At 46.5% G+C, this 23,231-nt stretch overlaps 1 protein-coding gene across 1 annotated transcript in view; it reads right to left on the reverse strand.

The window, feature by feature from the left end:
• Window positions 1-14,126, reverse strand: part of LOC146179162 (uncharacterized) — a 60,845-nt gene extending 46,719 nt beyond the window's left edge. The window contains exons 1-4 of the mRNA XM_084578836.1: window positions 13,979-14,126; window positions 5,945-6,026; window positions 4,259-4,329; window positions 420-549 (exon numbers count right to left, since the gene is read on the reverse strand). Coding sequence (XP_084434962.1) covers window positions 420-549; window positions 4,259-4,329; window positions 5,945-6,017 — 274 coding nt within the window. The 5' untranslated portion in view covers window positions 6,018-6,026; window positions 13,979-14,126. The remainder of the gene's footprint in view (window positions 1-419; window positions 550-4,258; window positions 4,330-5,944; window positions 6,027-13,978) is intronic.
• Between the last annotated feature and the right edge of the window lie 9,105 nt (window positions 14,127-23,231).

Below are 23,231 nucleotides of genomic sequence, written 5' to 3' on the forward strand. Positions count from 1 at the left end.
CCGGCTTTAGCCAAACTTTACGTGCCTTTATAGTCTAGGGGTCGCGTTTCTCGCTAAGGATCTTGGAGTCTGGGAGGGTTCGATTTTCATTTCAAAAGAGCTACCCAAATTGGCAACACCTACCAACCCGGTCGTCACGTGGTCACGTGACGTCACACAGTGCCTGGCCACGTCACCTGCCTGCCAACTACCCCCTGTCAAAGCCATGCCCGTGATCCGGGACTTAATCCCCATGCAAGACAGCTTTCTCGATACTTCAGTACCGAGGAACTTAGTCATGTAGTCATGCTCTTCTGTCTGTTGGAAACATTTAAGCACAGTTAAGTCATGCAAGCGCTTCCACCGTGCGCGCGTCAAGCGCACACAGCACCCAAGTGAGCAAAATGGCGACTGCCAGGAATTAGCATGAAGCTTTGTACCTAGGATGGTGATTTCTTCGTCGGTTTCCTGGAAGTAGTACATGTAAGAAGTGGCTCCTTGAACAAGCGTTTCCATGTAACCGGTGCCGTCTTCTCGGTTGTGGTACTCCCTGACGAACTCCGACTCGTTCTGCGCACGAAACGGCGATAATAGGAAAGGTTGGAAAACTGAACGGCGAGCGAACGCCTTAATTACCGGACTGCACTGATTATAAGACACACCACGTACCAACGCTTATCCATTGTTATCCCGTGAAACGCTTATCCCGTGAAAGTGATAAAAAAGAGTGTAGAAGCTCGAAGTGATGTTTCTCACGGCTCGAACATTACTTCTCATCGATCACCAGAGTTCGCTTTCGCCGTTTGCAGTGTGCCACGGCCCATAGTCCTCTGTCGCGCCCGTCGCATTTCAAATTACCACGCACCTTGATAATACAACACTGATAATCATTATAATTATGATCCGATTAGCCTTATTAGCTGTTAGTCATAGTTATAATAATGATGACCGTGTCTGACGTCATGACAGCTCAGTGTAGATGGCGCCACTGCATGCCTAGACATCAGTTACATCACTTATAGCCGAGTCATTTAAAAGCGATGATAGGGTAATCTCCGCAAATAAGGAAGCAACACAAGGTAGCAGAATACAAAGCAGCTTAGAACTGACCAATCTAAACTGGAAAAATGCGAAAAAAAATATTCCTAAAAACACATCTACAGGAATAGATGGAATTCCGATCAAGCTGATTAGTGAACTTGGCCCGAAAAGTAAGAAAACGTTGTTAAAAGCTCTGGAAACAGTCATAACGAATAAGCAAATTCCGGACAGCTGGCGGCAGAGTAAAATGAATTTGATTTATAAAGGGAAAAGAGAAAGGATGCACATAAAATCCTACAGGCCGATTACCATAACATCTGTTATGTACAGGTTGGCCATGCAGGCGGTGAAATTAAATGTGCAATCATGGGTAGAAAGTAACAAGATACTCGGAGAACTTCAGAACGGCTTTAGAAATGGTAGGCGCTTAGATGATAGCCTGTTCGTGCTTACCCAATGCATCAAAATATCTATAGTGGAAAATAGACCTTTGTATTTGGCCTTCCTGGACATAAACGGGGCGTACGACAACGTAAACAGGGAACTCCTGTGAAACATATTAAAAGAAGAAGGTATCGGTTATGAGGTAATAGAGTTCCTACAGGAAATATACCGGGATAACACAGTAGAAATTACATGGGAAGGGATAAGAAGTACGGAAGATGTCAAAGTATGCAAAGGATTAAGACAAGGCTGTCCTGTATCACCGCTGCTGTTCATGCTTTATATGATAAACCTGGAACGGAGGATACAAGACAATAACCTAGGTTTTAACCTGTCATATAGATTAGGAGGAAAGGCGGTAGAGCAGCGCCTCGCCGGTTTGATGTATGCAGACGATATTGTGCTGCTAGCTGAGAGTCTGGAAGAATTGCAAACTCTAGTTAACTATTGCGGAGACTAAGAGGACGCTCTAGGCTTCAGTTTTAGCGCAGTTAAGTCGGGTCTGATGATTTTCAACGGCTCAACTGTTCAGGGTCTTCAAATACAAGGCCATGAAATACCCAGAGTAGCAGAATACAAATATCTGAGGGTATGGGTAAACGAAGGATTGGCATACATTAGAAAGCATGAGCAATCACTTAAGGCCAAAGGACGAAGGAATGCCGGGATAATGAAGCATAGGACATTGTGGGGATACAACAGGTATGAGGTTTTGAGGGGTATTTGGAAAGGAATTATGATGCCCAGACTTACTTTCGGAAATGCGGTTTTGTGCCTAAAATTAGAGGTACAGTCGACATTAGAAATAAATCAGAGATCCGTTGGACGATTAGCACCAGGTACCCACAGCAAAACTATAAATGAGGCGGTACAGGGAGATATGGGCTGGGCATCCTTCGAAGTACGGGAAGCTCAGAGTAAAATATTATGAGGAACGCCTGAGGAAATTGGACAGTAACAGATGGGCAGCTAAAGTATTTAAATATCTTTATTTAAAAAGCGTTGACTCACAATGGAGGAAAAGAACTAGGAAACTAACTAGTAAGTATGCTAGTCACAAGGACGGACGAATAAAGAGCATTAAGCAACAGGTGAAAAACACAGAAGGTAAAAATTGGATAAAATCGATGGAGAAGAAACAGAGTGTGGAATTATACCGAAAGTCGAAAATGCCGATCAGGAAGGAGGCTTTCTTTGATAACTCAAGAGGCAGTGCCCTACTTTTTGAAGCTAGATCAGGATGCCTTAGAACATGCAGCTACAAAAAGAAATTTAACAATGAAGATGACGCATGTGCTGTATGTGGTAACTTCAGTGAAACAATTGACCATATTTTACTCGAATGTAGGGGTATCCACCCGGAAGTTGATGCAGGCGCAGTAACTGTTCCTGTAGCTCTGGGGTTTAGAGATACCAGTGGCCGGGTGAATAAACCGGCGGTGGAAACTAGCAGAAAACGACTGGAAGATTGGTGGCTTAAAAGCAGAGAAGTGACAATGTTAGTAATGGTAAAAATAAAAAATTTAAGAAATAGAATGATGGTTTAGTTAACCAATCTAAATCAATAATTGAGATATAGAGAGAAAAATGAGCATGATAGCTACTGCTACCACCCCGTTTCAAAGGGGACGCTCCTCTATTCCATCCATCCATTCATCAATCCATATCTAAGCACACCAGGCTCTAGCGAACCTCCGTGTGCAACACAACGCATTAGTAGTGTGTGCAATAGTGTCCACCCCCCCCCCCCCCCCCCCTTATCTTGATATGCGGTTGTTTACGGCTCATTTTCTGGGCAACAACTGCGTACAAGTAGTCTCAGTTTTATTTTGCGATACCGTAGTTCTCTAATGCAGTGGCCAGCTAAGCTGATTTATCTGTTTCGTTTTCCCTCTTTTTGTGTGCGTGCTTTTCTGTAAATGCGGTTTTTATAAGCGCTTTTCAATGGTAATTAATCCCTTATTCTATACTATACTACTCCTGACTTTGCTTTTTTCGTCTTGTCACCATTTCATTCCATCTGATTATTTTTGTCAGCTGCAGTCACGAATGAATGGAACAATTGGCCGTTTGCATGGCTTCTTAATATGTTAACTTTGTTCATGGTTGAATTTATAATATAAATCATTGCCGCCGCTAGGAACACAAGCTGACGGAGCACTTACGTCGTCTGCCATGTTTGCACCGCAAGAAATAATATTATTGATTATTATTTTATTTAATTATTGGGTCCAGCTTGTGGCATCACGCGCATCGATAGTTAGCAGCGAGCAATTGTTCGGCAACAAAGGTGCATGAGCGAGGGCAGTGAGATTTCGTTACGGAAGAAACTTTCTCTCAAATCTGCAAGTGACAGGAAAAGGCCTTCGTTTTTTTTTTTTTTTTTTTTTTTCAGCTTCAGGAAGTTTACTGGGACTGCTTACTTTTTCTTTAAGCCTAAAACTATATGTACCTGTATGTTTAGACTTGATATTATAATAAAAATCTTAGTGGTTTTTGTTGCTAAACTAGAGAATTTAATTTAAGTTAAAACGCGGTTACAAATGACAGTGCACAATGTACCGAAAAAGTAACAGCAAAAATAGGGAGAGGAAAGGGTATAGGAAAAAATTAATTCGAATAAAACCATATTGAAACCACTTGTTTTTGCGGCTGTGCCGCGCGTTTTTAAACGCGCGGTACCAGAAAGCTCTGCGTGGCGTACTCTCAAGTCACGCTATACAAAAATAGGAAAGAAAATAGGGAAATAGGGAAATGGGGAAAAGGGGGAATAGGAAGTTCACAGATAACTTACGCTTCCGACGAATGTGACCTCAACGTCGACACGGTACGATTTGGCGAGCAGCTCGGAGTAGCCCTTGTATGCTGGAACGAGAACGAACTTCTTTATTATTATTATAAAGACTGGCCAAGGCATGACCTAAATCAATAGTTAGGAATAAGTGCAAGAAAATGAAGGGTGCAAAGAATGGAGCGAGGAAATGTTACAGAAGTGGATATTCAGAACAGGAAAGTATTCCGCCATCTCCCTAAAACTGCGGCAGCTATGAAACGCATTCAGTTCCAATTTTCGGCAAATCCCGGATCACCCCCAATCTACGGTGAACCTGAGGCCGACGGTATCTCTTGTCTTCCGTGTACTTTTCCGCCTGAATGGTTCCAAGAAAAGCTCTGGCATGGAGCGAGACTGAACGGCTGCCGGCGCCAAACAGCAGTTTCGTTTCTTGAGACCACTCCCGGCCACCGCAGTAGCCTCTCGCGCTGTGCGTTCAAAACCATTTCCCATGTTAATTAACGCTTTAATTATTCGCCTTCGTCATCTTTCGTCGCATAGTATTGTGCTCAGGAATACCAACGCAAATGGCGTCCAGCGATCAACTGCTGGAAAAGAGCTCATGGCCAGTGCTCTTCATGCATCGAAAGCATAAGCCGGGCAGATAGGCCATGCGCACGTCACCCATTTCGCCACCCAAGCGCACGCCACCCATGAACTGACCTATAAAGGAATAAAACGCCAGTGGACCTACGGTATGCTGTCCGACCACTGGAATATATTTCCATTGCTAAAAAAAAACGAATATTTACGGTTGGTATAAGAAAGCTCTAGCAGTTACCAAAGTTTTAACTAAGATTTCCATATTATTTAAGTGCGTGCGAGCATCATAGCCTGCGATTCTGCAGCTGAGGATCGTCTAACCGTGCTAACTGCATCCAGTTAGTATATCTTCAGGTGGGAACATGCCTTCGTTGGCAGCAGTAAGTATTCTGTACATATAATGCTCGAAATCAACACCGGGACTTGGCCAGAAGCCCTGGCTCTCTTTTTACGTCATTCGTGTTTAGAGTGTGGGAACAGGTTCTATAAGTCGAGGGCTGCAAATCTGAATTGCAACACATTAAAACCGAGATAGAATCGAGGAGGACTATAAGGTTGGTCAAATATTTAGGGGAACCCCCCAGGAGGAGTATATATATATATTTGTAATAAGGGAGTAATTAATCATTGGCGTCTACCCAAGCACAGCTAAGCAGCTACAAACAAAAGCTATACACCTTTCTCAGAACAGTTAAAGAAAAACTCGTCCTGGCCCGGGGATCGAACCCGGCACCACCGCATTTCTGGAGCCGTCGCTCTACCGACCGCGACCGGCTTTGGGGGTCGTGCTACCGAGTGAGCTAACCAGGACGGTCAGCAGATGGTAGGGCGAGAGCAAGTTTATTTTATCAAGAACTGGAATTGGGAATGGTGTTGGTCAAATATTTAGGGGAATCCGCCAATGTGGAGTAGATTTGTAATAAGAGAGTAATTAGTTATTTGCTGTAAAAGACAGTAGCAGGCTCATGTGAATTAATAATTTGGATATATGGGAAAAGCACACTGCGTTTTCTGTCTCGTGTCGTCTCCTTTGTGTATTCCTTTCGGTAGTCTCTAACTTTTAGCGCACTCCAATTGCGGAAAAAGTGCAAATCGTCTTCGTACTCGGTTTCTGTGCGAAGCAAGCAATGCCAGTGAGTGCCAGGCAGAGTGCGGCTATGGTCCAAAACCGCCCCATCTTGGCTGCCTGCAAAGAATCGAAAGGAACCAGGATCAATGTTTAGAGATAAAAACGTAGAAGCAACAGCTGCACACAGTAGAGTATTTAAGCTAATAAAATGTTATATCGATAGTTATACCGGAACAGTGTGTTTATGTAGAGCGCAGATGTACATAAAGAGCTCGGATGAAGCTACTCCGCAGCCTTATAGTTCGGTGGGCCCTTTGGTATGCATTCAGAGCTTTAGAGAGTGCGAGGATACACAGTTATTAATTTTTATTAATTTTGCTGTTTTCTCTTGTTTTGTTTTTTCATTTTTAATTTATGTCTGATCACTTGACAAACCGTTAAAGGCCCATACAAAAGGCTCTACGGTCCTTTACACCTCAGTAAAGCAGTAGTGCTATTATACGATCTGAAGCATTTGAAAATCAGTCGCCCTGTCGTGGTGGTGTAGTGATTAGGGCGTTCGACTGCTGTGCGAGAGGATGCAGGATGGAATCCCGGTCACGGCGGCTGCATTTCGATGGAGGCGAAAAGCAAGGCTCCCTTGTGCTACGCGATGTCGGTGCACGTGAAAGAACCCCAGGTGGTCTACATTTCCGGAGCCCTGCACTACGGCGTTTTTCAAGTCTGAGTCTCTTTGGGATGTTAAACCCCACAAACTAAACTAAACCAATAAATCAATATATCGCCGTCGCTTTGTTTGCCGCAATGTCGTGGTATTTTTCACGCATTTCAAAAAGCACTATGGCGGCTCACTTTCGTGCCAAAGAAAAAAAAAAAAGACCAGTTTTCAGACACATAATGAGCTGCGTGCCATCCAACTCAAGGCGCTTATATACTGTACTTCGCGCGTGCAACGAGACAGTGTTAAGCCACAGGGTTCGCAGATCAAGAAATGCCGTGCTGACCTCCCAACGCAGAGTTTGGCAAGCGTTAAACGTCTTAGGTTGAATTGGTTTTGAAGAAAGGAAGGCGCAGTATCTGTCTCTCTTCTCGCTGGACACCTACGCTTACAATAGATGGCATACAATTGGAGGTACACGTCGCCATCCAGAACACTGCACAAAGAACGGTTCTGTCACAAATTTTTCGCACCAGACCCACCTTTTACGCGAAAAAAAAAAAAAAAGAAAAACATCTCACCCGAAGTAAAGAAGTCTTCTTGAATAAGCTCATCTCCAATGCGGCTTACACGTCACGTATTATGGCCCGCTGGCGTCAGTATACAGAGGAAATGAATACGTGCCCCCACTGTATGACTCTAACGCGCGGCGGCATATCTCATCTACTCTGGGATTGCCCTGCTTTTTCTACTGGACGCTCCGAGATCGAACCCTACCGCGTGAACTACCGTTCCTTTCTAGAAACTGATGCTGACACACAGGTGATATTTGCCAAGTATATATTGTATATTGTAGGAGGCTGCATTTGATGAATTAGAACCCGTAGCAGGTAATTTTCCCCAATAAAGTATATCAATCAAAAAATCATTTGATGCTCTATGGTGAGGTGAAAGAAACAAATAGAAAACGAAAGAAGGGCCCGGAGGGCAACACTTATCGACAGAAACCTCACAACTTCCAAGACTAGGCAGAGGAAGTTCTCTTATGTACAAAGAAATAGTGCCGCAATTGCACCTCGTTTGTCCAAGCTTTTGCGTACCGCTTGCCTCTCACAACGTAAGAACCGTTTCCTATCTGTCAGATTCTGAAGGCGGTTTCATGCGACTGAGGTAAAACCCAGCCTTTGTGATGATCGAAAGAGTATGCGGTTTTAAACACGATGACATGGACTAGCTTCACCAGTGTGGATTGATTAATTCGTTGACTGATTTACGTGTCACACAAGCACTGGGCTTAATGAAACACGCTATGGAGATCTATGTGTCTGTTCGACCACCTAGGTTTCTTTTCTAGAGAGATAATGTTGAAACCACAGAGATTTCCGATCGATATTGGTCAATCGCTTGGTCTATAACCCCACGAGGTTGAGCACTAAACGTGGCCCCGCAGCGCATGGCGTCAAATTTCAGGCGGGTGTCACGATCGCGTCTTTATGCTGACCTTCACCGATGCCCAAAAGCTACTCCCGCGACGAACGACAAGCCATCAGCGGGAAAACTGAAAACAGCAACCTCTGGGTAGCGAGATCGCCGGAGACCAGCGTGTTAAAGTACTCGACAATGCAAGGCAATTCAACATCTTCACCATGATGCGTCACCTAAGAGCGCTAAGTGTCATTATACAAAGATGTTTGAGTGTTGAAGCCATCGTCGATCACCTTGAACGTGTAATAAAGCTTTCTTTCCCTTTGCCATAATGGGTTACCGTCACTGCCCTTTGCTGATTGGGGCTTGTAAGCCAGACAGTTGGGGCACACCACGGCGGATCACACAGAGTTAGCTGAACTGCCTATAATCAGGTGCGCAAAAGACCGCCGTGCGTGTTTAAAGTTTGACTTGCAAGATTTGGGCATTGCAATTTGGATGAACATTGATGTTTATGATTCAATGAAATCCCAATGAGCTTCAGTTCTATGATCCGAGAAAGCGACGAGCTGTAAGAGCCATCTGTCGTAATGCCGCAATCGTCTTACCATAGAGAAACATTGTTTCTCTATGGTCTTACCGCTTCGATTGCACCTGAGGCAGATAAGCCTGAGGTCTTTCACCGACCTTCGTACAATCTCTTTTATCTTCACCACGTCAATAGCATGCTGATGGACAACCACCTCTGAAACGCAGCGGCAACTCTACTGGCCGAATTGCATGCTCGATGGAATGACTATTCAACTGATTGATTGCTGGATTAAAGCATCGATTCACTTAATAATTTGTTGTTTATATCATAGAACCGGCGCCGTATCTCGATGAACGGCTGGGAGATGCAAAAACAACCATGACGTGTGCTATACGTCTGCGCAGTCCAGGTACCGAGTTGGTCGAATTTATTCCGGAGCTTTCCACTATACCATAAATTTATAACAGAGTGTTATTTATTGACTAATCGATACATTGATTACGAGTGAGTGAAGGAGCAAAATACACGTTGTGGTGGCACTGGCCACCTCTTGACCCGACTTGACCCCGTCCATGACCTGCGTCCATCCGACGAAAGGTACACACCCATCGCCACTTAGGCGGCGCGCAATGAACAGGAGCGGCCCTCCGGTTATCGAAACACAGGACGAAGAAATCTCACGCGGAACGCAGGGACAGAGAAAGAGGGCGGATGTGCGTATTGTACGCCCCGTGCTTATCTGGCAGGAATGCCTCGTTTCCCTTCTACGCTTATCTCATCTGTGGGAAGCGCAGAGGGGTTGGCCCCTTTCTCATCAACCTTCTGCATTATCATTCAGGTTTACCTTTAAAATATAACAAAAGTGGCGACGTGCTTCTTATAGGTGTTATTGCCCTTATCTTGGATTAGTTTCTGTGGATGCGTCATTGAAATCTTCGTTTAGTAATTCTTACAGAAACTCTGTATGCAGCAAACAGGATTACTGTGGGGCAATTGTTAACCCTGCGAACACTTTATGCGACAACGCGCAAACAAGCATGCACCGGATACAGCAAAGAAATTTGGGGCAAACGAAATACAGTGAAGAAGCCTGAATGCGGCCTCTACAAACCTTCGAGATGATAACAGGTATTTAATAGATAAATAGTGTTTACTGTAGTAGTGCAGACTGGCGCGGACCCCGTGAAGGAATTAGAGAAGAGGGAGAGGAAGTTTGTTCCCAGTGCGTGAGACCTGGCTGCTGGACCGCTGCTCGCTCTCTCTCGACGTCCTCCGGTCGCTAGATGTAACGTCGCCGCACCGGCGCATTCTCGTCTGAAGCCAGAATAGTCCAGATCGTTACATTACTAACGAACTAGGGATCGGAAATGGACGTCTTCACGCATGTCTTTCTTGTTAATGTCAACATTCATTTGCTGTCAGCACCTTTACAACCCCCAGCATGCCCCATGGAGAGTGAACGGATTTACCAGTGAGGCTACACTCGTGGCATTCGATCGCATTGAACTTCGCTTGTGCCATTCTCGATCACGATGGCTGAATATGGGCAAAGGCATTTACTTACTTCTACATATTTACTACATACTTACTTCTACATATTTACTTCTACATTTACTTCTACATATACATGCAAAAGTAGAAGTGGAATTATTCTTCATTTGTTTTACTTGGCATTTTGCCAAACTTTGCAGCTGGAAATCAGATGACTAAAACGAACCCTCTCTTTAAATAAGCCCGCGTCAACTTTCGCCGATCGCCTGGCATTCAGTACTAGCCTCGGGTTTGGAAATTTAGAAGCTATATTTATATACGCGCTTCATAACGTGTAAATACGCCGGCGAATGGTGGGATGCGGGAATATATACTGGTGCAATCATTATATATCTATGCTGACACCGGTATAGTAGCGTCCATTACAGAACTTTTTTTTTATCACTTACTAGTCAATTGAACTGCACATTATAGCGACTCTTCCATGAACGTACCACACCGCCACGGTATTACGCCAGCGTACACCCACGGTTTACGCTGGGGGACCTATGGTATTTTGAAAGGCCGGTTCCACAGCGAATTACCGTTGGCATATATGACCGAGCCTCTGTTAGTATTTTTGAAGCTTATCAATCGCCAGTAATTTGATTGGTTTGACCCATTGTGCTTGTTTGCCTCAATTTAACCTTACATTCATTCGCATCTTTTTTTTTTTTTTTTTTGCAGTCCTGCTCAGCTTCCAATGTTTGCATACAGATGTTTTCTTTCTGTATTTTCAGTTGTGTAATTGTCACGTTGTAATTGTTCTGCTGCGCCAAAAAAAAAAGATAGGTAATAAACTAAACCAATCTAAACTACTCATATAAGTAATCAAGCAAATCATAGTTCTGATACTAAGAGAAAGAAGAAAGGCAAGTTATCCAGCGGTGGAAAGTATCGTCAGGCTATCCAGCGAACTGCTGAAGGCACGCTGATGGCTTCGTTCGATGGTTAAACGACTGGTTAAACGACTGATTAAACGAATATTTTGCACAAGAAAAACGAATACAAATTGACTAATGCAGCATTGGGTGCTGGTATAATCCCATAGGTATCAATTTATACTGCCTAAAATTCTGGAACCCCCAATGACTTAGCACAATACACACGTTACTTCAATACACGCATTCTCGTTTCGCCCCCAAGGATGATTATTGTTATCTGAACTGTATCCAGCTACCACTGAACTCAGCAAATACGAAACGTCACGGCTGCTAATGCGTCACGCACTTGATCTCTTAAATACGGTATTTAGCTATAAGTTGCCGCATGTGTTTTCTCGTTTTCTTCAATATTTGTGACAGATTTTGCTAAAGCTATGAACCATTGTGCATAGGTGTTAGGCCAGCAGCGAGCTGTTTTAGGCGTGTACGGTAGCTGGGCTCTTATCTAATATTTAGGTCACGATTGTGCGTAACAATTTTATCGGGCTCTCGCTGTCGTCAGCGATATTCTGCGATAGTGGGTCACGGGAAGCCATTCACTGCCATGCGATTATGCGCCGCTCACACTGGCGCCGCATTTGATGCAATTTTATGGAAGGGTATATATAGGCTTATTCCAGGCCATTTCTTAAGCATGACTCTAGTATTAAATAGTTTAAAAATTGCTGACTAACCAATATAGATATGCAGAAAGGGCCTTTCATTGCTGCGTGAGCATAAGAGCTATCGAGCTTCTGTCAAGAAAAGTATACTGTTTTAAAATACGTGTCAAAACCAATCGGACGTATATAGATACGAATGCTCGTTGGATGACAGCTCCAGTAGGTAACCTGTTTCCATCCACTTCCGTAGTTTGTAAAACAGTCGCGTAAAAAAAAAAAAAAACATAATGAAATGTACAACGAATTCCGTGAACAGAAATTATGGGCATTTAGGTGCGGCACCTAACCCGTGTAATGGTTGTCATGGTCTAAATTACGAAACTATTTCGGAACCCTCCACTACGGGCCCCTCTTTCTTCTTTCAGTCCACGTTCCTCCCTTTCCGCCATGGTTCAAGAGTCAACGAATAAGTATGACTGTTACTAAACCTTCCCTTTTCTACAAACCATTTTACATGTTTTGACATGTAACCAAATTCTTTACTTTTTTCTTTTTTTCTTCTTTTTTTTAACTGTGTACAATATGGAATGAGGGGCTTGCTCATCCCGACAAAATATGCATGCGTGGGAGACACTGTGCGAACTTGAGGTATTTGAGGTTCCCTACATTTCTATAAATGTGTGCCATATAAAGGAAAAACTTATCGTTGTGCCAGCGTACTATGTTATCCGTAAGTCATTTGCACTTAGTACCGGTATCGATAGCGATAGCCTTTCGTTGGCTAGATGTCGTCCTTATACATGCTGGTGAAGCTCGCAATAACAATAGGCCCATTACGAAATAACAAGTGCAACGAAGTAAAAAGCGTCCTTTGAAAGTCGCCACAGAATCCGTGCATTCATTATCTTGTCCTAAAAGTAAGCAAAACATATTCGCCATCGGATGCAGTGAACCATGTAACTTTCACTGAGGTATCTCTTGCGCTAAGATTCTCATTTAAAGTTCGCAGGTTCGAACTGAGCCACGGCAAACACTGAAGACTCATACAGGTTGTCATTGAAGTTAATCCGCACTCTGCCTTCTTTTGTACCGCAGCTCTCTGCTTAGTTGCTCTCGAATGTGCAAATGAATTTAACAAAACAAGATCAATGTAAACGATTCCATCTTCCGCTCAAAATAAAAAGTAACCGGCTCGAGCTCTGGCACAGTGGAGACGAAATGCGTGTAAATAACTGAATTGCAGGCAGTAAAACGCCGCCGCACAGTGGGTAGTGCATATATGAACACAATTGTATGCTGTGGTTAAATTCCGTATCATGTAGCTTTCTGATGACGCAGACGCACATTGACTCGAACTTCTTTTTCTCTCGTAGTAGACCATGTTGAGGCCTTAGGTCTGCAGCCTTTGCCAAAATTTAGACCCAGAAGGATTTACTTCTAACTGTGGGCTGCTGTATCCTCCGTGGAAGCCCGAACTTTCGGAATTGAGAGAGGGAGCCCCCCCTCTCTCTCCGAATCGAAATCTTTGTCGAGCCGCGTACGTCAAATTTTCATATGTATGCGATTCTATCGCCCGCTTTAGCGTGCTGAATGCGTGTCTCCTGGAGAATGTATGACACGTGTGTTTAAAGGAGTTGTTTACAAGCTGCTAAGGTAAATCAGTTAAGCACGTACAATGAGACAACGATTTTCGGCAGGCCGATTAAGGTGTGACAGGAATGTCAAGCTTCTAGAATTTCCCTGATGCTGTCGTATACAAAGAGAAAGAACTGACTAGTATCTATATCGAAAGAAGTATTACTACACTGCACAATACATCTAGCGCGGTAGAATTGTTTCTAGTTATTTAGAAAGGACAAATATATTCATAGATCAGTTACATACGAAACATAAGTTCCGGATCTTATCGCTCATAATGCACAGAAACTCGCGTAAGAACCCAAGATGATCAAAATTATCCTTCACTGTATGGCCCTCCACATAGCCCGAATCGCTTTGGGGCGTTAAAGCTCAGCTTGTCCAACCAAAAACTGAAGGGGGATGGGGTTAAGCCAGTTTTCAGTGAGGTGTGTCAAAACATGGTCCTTTGAATCTTTGGCAACTAACACTGTCGCTTTGTCTTGAAAAAAGGGGCTTCTTCTTTTAGGTGCAGTTTGGAAGGAATTATCATTCTTCAAGCACACACACGAAAAAAAAAAATTCCAACATTCGGATAAGGTGTACTTTAATCGAACTTGTACAAGCCATTAAAAGGCTAAGATCCGGACCATGGCGCGGAGGCGCTTCTTGTAGTTCTTAGGAGTACAGTATATATCTATTACCATTTTTGAAGGTCACGTTTAAAATCGAAACTCATCATACACAATATATGCACTCACCAGCGTGAGGTAACCAGCTGAACGGAAGGCTCGGCTTCAATTGTCACGGCTTCGCAGGAGTACAGCCCGTGTAACCCGAGCTATTACAGGCTGGCCGGCTTCGAACTCACGCAGAAATGGACAGCCTCAATCCAATTCTCCTGCTCACCTCCCCTGGATCAATCACCAAAGCACGCCCCCCACGATCTCCTCTTCTATTGTCTCCGCATCGCTGTTATCTACCTATCTGCAAGCGATGCGAGCCATATGCTTCGCCCGTTCTACGCTGAAGATAACCTGTTCGGCGGCGTTTCTCGGGCCTTCTACGCCCGCTCGCGAGGCTGGCGATAACATTGTTCGTGCGACCTGCACGCGTTTTATACGCCGCCTGAGTGTACTGGAGGAGGTGGTTCCGCGCGGCAATTGCCGGCAGCCACCTGGGAATCTTGTTCCTCTTTGAGCTGTTAATTGTGAGCATGGCACAGTTGCGGTGCAAGGGGTGCTCAAGAGCTCTTTCGGCGCCTTTTTGCAATAATCCACATAGAAAGCACGGTGTGCCCTCTGTGTGCACGCGATGAAATTATATGCAGACATTTCCATCATGTACGCGTGGTCTGAGCTTGGTCTGTTACACGGTGGTAAAGTAAATAAATGGCTGTACTGTACTTAGTGGTCTGTGCATCATAATTGGTACCGACCCGTATTAAAGGCTGTGGCTCCGAGTACCATCGTCACCTTATCCGTACACCGCACACACCGCAACACCCGTGACACGCGGGAGTTGCGTGTCACGAAATAATACGCCTCCGCCATTCGCCCGCTGTGAAGCGTCCTTCAGGAAGAGCTTATTCCATATATCCCCAAAAGGTTATTGTTGGGAAACTTACGGGGCTATGCTCGGCCCCGAGAACATTGGGGGGGAGGAGGAGAGGGAAGCTTCCGTATTTCTAAGAAGCATTTAATTTCCCAAAAGAAATTCACGTCTTACCAGAAGCACTGCAGCGGGATTAAGGGCAGTGCTCAGTTCAGTTCAGTTTAGTCGTTCAGTCGTGTCCGACTCTTCGTGACCCTATGGACCATGTCACGCCACGCTTTCCGGTCTCTCACTATCTCCCTAACATCACATAACTTCATCCGCAGTGCCTCGAGGATGCCATCTAACCAACGCGTTCGCTGCCTACCCTTTCTCCGGCGACCCTCAACCTTTCCCAACATCAAATCCTTCTCCAGCGACTCCTCTCTTCTCATCAGATGACCAAAGTAGCTGAGCTTTAACTTTAAAATTTGACCCTCCAATGAGCAGTCAGGGTTAATGGTCGACAATATCGACTGATTTGATCTTCTAGCAGTCCAAGGAACTCTCAAGAGTCTTCGCCAGCACCACAATTCAAACGCGTCAATTCTTCGGCGGTCAGCCTTTTTCACAGTCCAACTCTCGCATCCATACATCACAACTGGAAAGACCATAGCACGAGTTATACGGATCTTGGTTGGCAGACTAATGTCTCTGCTCTTTACTAGGCGGTCAAGGCTAACCATTGCTCTGTTTCCCAGAAGCAGGCGTCTCCTAATTTCATGGCTGCAGTCTCCTTCCGAGGTAATCTTGGCGCCCAAGAAGAGAAAATCTGTCACAGCTTCCACTTCTTGTCCATTGATGCTCCAGGACTTGATAGGGCAAGGCGCCATGATCTTTGTCTTTTTAATGTTCAGTTTAAGCCCAAACTTCTCACTCTCTTCTTGTACGCGCATCAGAAGTCTCTTGAGTTCCACTTCACTTTCTGCCATTAAAGTGGTATCATCCGCATATCTAAGGTTGTTGATACGTTTTCCAGCAATCTTCACTCCAGCTGAAGACTCGTCCAGACCGGCCTTCCTCATGATGCACTCTGCATATAGGTTAAATAGGCAGGGCGACAGTATGCAGCCTTGCCTCACTCCTTTCTCGATCGGAAACCAATCAGTAAGACCATGTCCAGTTCTGACTGTGGCCTCTTGCCCTTCATACAGGTTCCTGAGGAGACAGATGAGGTGAATTGGAACTCCCATCTCTTGGAGAGCTTGCCACAATCTGCTGTGATCTACGCAGTCAAACGTTTTCGCATAATCAATAAAGCAGAAGTAGATGGGTTTCTGGAACTCTCTTGCTTTTTCCATGATCCAGCGAAGGTTAGCAATTTGGTCTCTAGTTCCTCTGCCCTTGCGAAACCCAGCTTGCACGGCCGGAAGCTCCCGATCCACATACTGCTGCAGCCTACCTTGGAGGATTTTCAACATCACCTTGCTAGCATGCGAAATAAGCGCGATCGTGCGGTAGTTGGAACAATCTTTGGCACTGCCTTTCTTTGGAATGGGGATATAAACTGACCTCCTCCAATCTTGTGGCCACTGCAGGGTTGTCCAAATCTTCTGACATAATGTATGCAGAATGTTAACAGCGTCATGGTTGAGGTTTTGAAGCAACTCAGCTGGAATGCCATCAATTCCGCTAGCTTTGTTCTTAGCAAGGCTGGCTAAGGCCCATTCAACTTCACTCTTCAGGATGCCCGGATCGAGATCAGTAATCACAACCGTCTTATGTTGGGTTTGCACATTCGGGTCCTTCTTGTACAGTTCTTCTGTGTATTCCTGCCACCTCTTCTTTATCTCTGAGGCTTCAGTGAGGTCCTTGCCTTGTTTGTCCTTTATCACGCCCAGCTTAGCACAGAAGCTTCCTTTGATATCTTTGATTTTCTTATACAGAGCTCCAGTGTTCCTTAATTGGCTGTTGTCCTCAACTGCTTGGCACTGTATGTTCAGGAAGGCATTCTTATCTCTCCTTGCTATTTTCTGAAAATCCGCATTGAGAACCTTGTATCTTTCTCTTTCCCCCATAACTTTTGCCATCCTCCTTTCCTCAGCTATTTGCAAAGCCTCTTCAGATAACCAGTTTGCTTTCTTGCATTTCTTTTGCTTTGGAACTACCTTAGTAGCAACTTCTTGTATTATATCACGAACATCAGTCCATATCTCTTCGGGCTCTCTGTCTTCCAGATCTAATTCTTGAAATCGATTCCTCACTTCCACAGCATATTCTAATGGAATTTGATCCAGATCATACCTGAAAGTCCTTCTAGTTTTCTGCGTTTTCCTCAATCGAAGCTTAATTTTGGCAACAAGAAGCTGATGATCGGTGCCACAGTCGGCCCCAGGCCTTGTTTTTACTGCTTGTATAGCGCTTCTACAAAGCGGCAAAGAATATAATCGATCTGATTCCTGTACAGACCGCCCGGTGAAGTCCATGTGTGGGTTGCGTTAGGGGTCTTAATGAGGACGCGTCCACCTGTCTTTCCTCGTGAACGACTGCAACCATGTACCATCCTCCTCTGGAGTGGTGCGGGCCCGCAACATCCACATAGAAAAAATTGTTTAGAGCCATAATGGCGGTGCAAGTCATTCGTTCGCGCCTGACGCTGTCCATTTTGGTAGGAAGGGGTCGAACACGAAGGGCACCTCTCCATAGCTCTGGCAGTCGTACCCTTTCCTCAATGTGATGGTTGTGTTGTAATGTAGCCAGCCCAAAAGGCGACGACCGGATGCTGTCTGGGCAAGACGCGTGTATTGATTAGTGAGGTGCGACTCGCGTAGCTCCCGATAGGTGTTCACCACCCCCAATGCAAGGAGCCTCGCATTAGAGGTAGAGATCGGGAGGTCGAGCGCCCTCTTGATCATCTTGCGGAGAGTTTTCATTATGCATGCGCAAGTGCAGATATGGAGTCGAATAAGGAATTTTACTCGTCACAAAAGCATGAGCGAGTCGCATCGCATCCTTGCTTTTGAGACGCGGCGGACGATGCGGCCCACTTGGTCGCCAACTATGCGAAGCATGGCTAGTGTTGTCAGCGCGACGATATTGGTGAATAAAGAGTCCGAGGACTTTAATCTTTGTGGCTTCGCGTATGAGCCCACTAGCCAGACAGAGAAGTACTGGTGTCTTGCATCTCGGCGAGGGACGAAGATGCATGAATTCTGATTTTGAGGATAGCACTGGAGACCACAGTACGTAGCATAGCGATCCACTATGCCCGCCGCTGTTTGCAGGTGGACCTCCAGTTGACCAATGTTGCCCTCTGTAGCCCAAATGGTGGTGTCGTCGGCATACAGCGCATGCTGTATACCTTGAACTTCACCCAGTTGGACAGAGAGATGAAGCACTGCCAAATTAAAGAGTAGTGTGGACAGCACTGCGTCTTGTGGCGTGCCCCGCGTACCCATAGTTTAAGGACCGTGCTCCTTGTCCTGAATGCGGATAAAGGCTTCACGGTCCGTTAAGAATTGTTTTTTGTAATTAAACATGTTGTGTCCGCATTGAGGATGACACTGTGTTTCACATTGTTGAAGGCACCCTTCAAATCTAAGGCGAGAACCACCTTGTCACTGTGAGGGTGCTCGACAGGCATGAGTACCTCGTGGCTGGGTTGAAGCAGAATGTCCTGCACTGAATTCCGAGGTCGGAATCTAAAACTCGTGTCTGCGAAAGTATTGCGTGCCTCCAGATATTCAGAGAGGCGATCTCTAACCATGACCTCCATGAGCTTGGCTGCGCAAGACGTTAGGGAGATAGGTCGGAGGTGATCGGTATTGACCGGCTTGCCCGGCTTGGGGATGAAAGTGACAAGCGCTGTTTTCCATTCTAGGGGGAGGGGTGTTTCTTCTTTCCAGATTGCATTCATTTATTTTAGCAGGGACTCATACGCCGGATCAGGAAGTTTGGCCAAAGGTTTGACCGTAACCTTGTCCCTGCCGGGAGCGGCATCCCGTTTCATTTTAGCATGAGCTCCGCAGATCATGGAGCTGGAACAGACGATCCGTATCCGGATTATCTCTGCCTGCAGAGATATTACTCTCCACGGGTGTCTTGGACTTGACACAGATACTGATCCCGTAGAGTCTGTGCAAGTTGGTCCGTATTGCCCTTGAAATTATTATTTGCTCGTTGCAGATGTTTGTTTCTGTGCGGGTCCGAGGATCTATGAGGCTGCGGAATAGCCTCCAAGTGTTGCGACTAGACATTTGTCTAGCAGCAGAGTTACAGCCATCCACCCAGTTAGAGTCGGTGAGCTGGGCAGCATACTCAGCGGCCTTTTGGGTGAGATCGCGAATCCTCAAGCGGAGTTTCTTGTTGATTCTGACGGCGTCATCTCTTAGTGAGGCTGCGCCGCGCTTCCCAAAGATGAAGGAGATGGTTGTCCACATCCGTTACCTTATCTGTGAGTTGTATTTGCTTCTCGTGTTTGTGTAGTGTCTATAGATGAGGCTGTGGGCCCAGGCAGAATAGTCGTCTTTGGGCAGACTGGAGGCTGGCAGGGATTGACGGAAAGCCGTCCAGTCTGGAAAGAGGGTCTGTGTTATGGTGCGGTGTAGGAGGCGAGTGTAAATGATTGTGTTTATGGTGCAGTGGTCACTGCCAATGGTGTCCTCGGTGTTGATCCAGTCTGCGTGTCTTATGTTGCGGGTGAAAGATCGGGACAGGTGTCCCAGGTTACGGAGTTACCCATACGTGTTGGATGGACGGGGTCAGTATGAAGGGCAATGCCCAGCGCGGAGATTAGTTTCGTAAGCTTTCTGCCACGCGACTCTTCCTTGCGATAGCCCCACAACCGACTAAGGGCGTTGAAATCCCCTACAATCAGAAGGGGATCGCGACCTGCTATACCTTTAGTGCCTTCTAAAGATGTCCGAGAACGTAATGTTCTTAAGTTTAGGGGAGCAGTATATATTTAAGATGTGTACGGGTGAATCAGTACGACGCAGGGGGAGGACTGTCACCATCACGTACGAATAAGATAAATTAAGTTCGAGATCGACCTCCTGCGCGGTAAAGCCGTTGTGGACAGGAAGACAGGTGGACGGATCCCGTTGGAAAGTGTTGTAGCCCGACAGCTTCGCCGTAGTCCCAGGTTCTTGGAGTGCAACTAATGCTGATGGGTTCTCAAAAGTCTCGAGATATAACCTTAAGGTAGATCTCTTTTTACGGTTTTTAAAACCGCGGCAGTTCCATTGCATGAGGGAAAAAGCCTGATAATTTGGGGGCTGCGGGATGGCTTAGTTCCCACCGCCATGTTGAATTTGGAGTTTAGCTGGGCTAGACTGCGCAGCTACATCTCCCAGTCCCTGAGCAGGGAGGGGCTCCGCAGAATCTTCGGCGATTTCATCCAGGTCAATTGTGTGCATAAATTTTGACGGGCGCTTAACTTCCTTCGGTGATACAATTTCTCGGATTTCGGTTTTCGCCTGCGGCCGAGGCGAGAACCATTCTCGCTCATCCTTGTTTTGATGTTACTATACCGCAACGATCACCTTCTGAGTGATGTCTTCCAGGACCTTACCAAAGTTGGAAAGCTAGCCTGCCAACTCAGCTAGAGTGTTTTCTACAGCCATTATGCGGCTGCTCCATTGCCTTTTCCTGAGGGCGCCCTCGCACATAGGGTCGGGTTCCGCAGGGCGCACCACTGGGTCCGCCGGCGATGACGGCGGGGAAGGTGGGTCTGCGTGTGCAGAGCGTAAAAATGTTCTGGTCCCAGAGGGGCCAGATGGCGAGGGCCTTGATCGCCTCGGCGCCAACATAGGAGGTAAGGGCTAGGCCTAGGTCACCGGGCTTGAAAACTTGACGGAGGTCAATGGTGGCCCGCGGCTTCACTACCACAGTGACGTCTTCCTTCTCGAATCGAGGCATCTTGCGTGGACGCCACGATGGCTTCGGGGCCAGCGGAGTCGTTGCGCCGACATCGGCAGCAGAATTTCGAGACGCCGCGTCTGTGCCGGTGGCTGCGGCAGCTGTCTTCGTGCGTTGGCCACGCTTGCGCAGCACGACCAACGTGAAAAGGCTCTCGTCAGAGATAGCGTCCGACGATTTCGCAGCGTCTTGAGCAGCAACAGGGGAGGTTTCAGTCCATGACAAGGTAGATGGATCGTAGCCCCGAAGAACGCCGGCCGCCTTGTTGGCCGGCGGCCGCAGGGAGATATGCCACATGCTGTGAGCAGCTGGGGTGGGCAGTAGTCACCAAACTCGTCGGCGTGCGCTCTTGGATGCTGTGGTGTGGTCCAGAATGTTCTGGTCCAGGGCGATGTTGGCGCTCTCGTAAGGTTTAGCGGACCTCCCACCATGCAGAATCAGAAATTGGGCATAAAATGCCCAAAAAGGTCCCACCTGGGTGAACGTGGCATTTTTGTGGTCCTGGCAGCTTTAGGAAAATAATGCCAGCGTCCCAGAAAGCATCCTCTGACTCAGAGACGGCGTCAGCTGACGGGCGGAGGAGGCAGCCGAGGAAGCGCGAACTGGGGCAGGCGCTTTTCTGAGAATTTCAGCCCCGATTGGGTCAGCGGATCGCAGTTCACAGGGAGAGGCACCGGAGCCGACGGAAGCACGTCTGCTCTTGGTGCGCGCTCGAGGTGAACTCAGGACCTGCGGAGCCGCGCTAGCCTTGTGAAAATACAAAGGGCATCAACCGAAGCGGCAAGCTGCTCAATCCGTGCCTCTAGTCCGGAGACGGCGGAGGACTCAGTTGTGGAAGTGGGCAGCGACCGAAGGAAAGTTGCATCATGGAGTCGATTAGCTAACTCTGCGAGGCGGCCGAGAGACACGTCCCCTAGCAAGCGCTGCAGGAAGAGCGCCCTCAATAGCGCACCATTGGTGTCCACCATGCTTTCTCCCAGGAGATGCCGTATGCTAGTGAGCAGTTGGGGTGGGCGGTAGTCACCAAACTCTTCGTTGGTGAGCAGGAGCTGAAGGCGCGCGCTCTTGGATACCGTGGTGTGGTCCAGAATGCTCTGCTTGAGGCACTGGCCACTGGTATGGGGCATCACACACTGGTCCAGAGATTACGTCCGTGACGTCAGCCACCTCAAGAGACAGGTTTGAAAGCAGGTGCTGGTACCGAGAAATTGCTGAGGTGACATGGTGAAGATGGAAGATGACTTTCACCTGGGCGAACCACACCTGAGGGTTCTTGCACCAGAACGATGTCAGGCAAAGTTGAATGGCCGTAACGTCCTGCGGGCGCGAGGTAGTATATCATGTGGAAGGTCAACTGAAGGCGGAGGTTGCCAGGGTCTGTCATTGCTGGGCCTGGAGTCACCACTGTCGGCTTTCACGGGGCTACAGTTGAGTGCCAGAAGTAGGTGTGCAACATAGCAGCTAGCAGGATTCCATGACCAATTACTGCACGTGCCCGGCTAGTGCCCCGGACACACTCGACTTTTCTTCTCCACATTCCACTGTGTAGGTGCTACAATGGCACTTCAGGCATTTCCAGCACGTAAAGGCAATTGGCATGTTGCAAGAGCAACAAATCAATCACTGCTTTTGCTTGTGGCTTTGTAAATGCTGATTCAAGTTTGAACTGTGTGCAAAACCCTTCAGACACAGATGGCATTTGTAGGGCCTCTCACCGGTGTGAATGCGAAGGTGCCGCACTAAACAAATCTTCTGTGCAAAGCACTGGCTGCATTCGCTGCATTGAAAGGGCCGCTCTCCTGTGTGCGTCCGCTGGTGGTATATGAAGTGGGCGTGTTTATTTGTGCCATAGCTACACTCAGGGCACTGAAACCGTCCATTTCCTCCTGTTGCTGCATCTGCAAATTAGAAAAAAGCATGAGTCAAAATAGAGATCACTCTAAAGAAGGAAGTTATTGTACAATGAGGACAGTCTACGTAAAGTTCTTATGTAACTAACATGTGGTGTATCCAGGGTAGAATGAGAGAAAGAAGATGGCTGCACGGTTTGAAAGAACACTGAACAAGGTTAGAGGGGAGAGCCTCAGTTTCTCAAGTCAAGCCATTCCACAAGTGGACTTGTTTTCATCCACTTGTCCACTTTGTCCACCAGACGAATACAATAGTCCACTTGTCGAAACGCTGGCTTGACTTGCGAACCGAGGCTCCCCCCTTATACCCTTGTTCAGTGTTTTTTCATATCATCGTGATGTGAAATTTAGAGACCTTGAGAGATCACAGACTTGAAATAAGGATCATCCCCTTAAAAGCTTACACCCACCTCTGATCAGCATGACAACTGAAAAAGAGCCTAACTCTTTCGGGACCGCACCATGGGAAATATATATGACTGATGGTTCCCCATGCAGCGCTATACACAAATTTCTATTTGGTGAAATATGCAGCTGTATTTAGTCATATGTGACAACTGTAGTTCCAGTTTTCATATAGTTTACTTTTTTCGACAAAGAGTGATGTAAAGAAGTAATTATTCAGAGCAGAGTGGTCTCAAAATGGGGCCGA

The sequence above is a fragment of the Amblyomma maculatum genome, chromosome 9 (genome assembly GCF_055883805.1).
Source record: "Amblyomma maculatum isolate TAMU_Amacu chromosome 9, ASM5588380v1, whole genome shotgun sequence".
Taxonomy (NCBI): Eukaryota; Metazoa; Arthropoda; class Arachnida; order Ixodida; family Ixodidae; genus Amblyomma; species Amblyomma maculatum.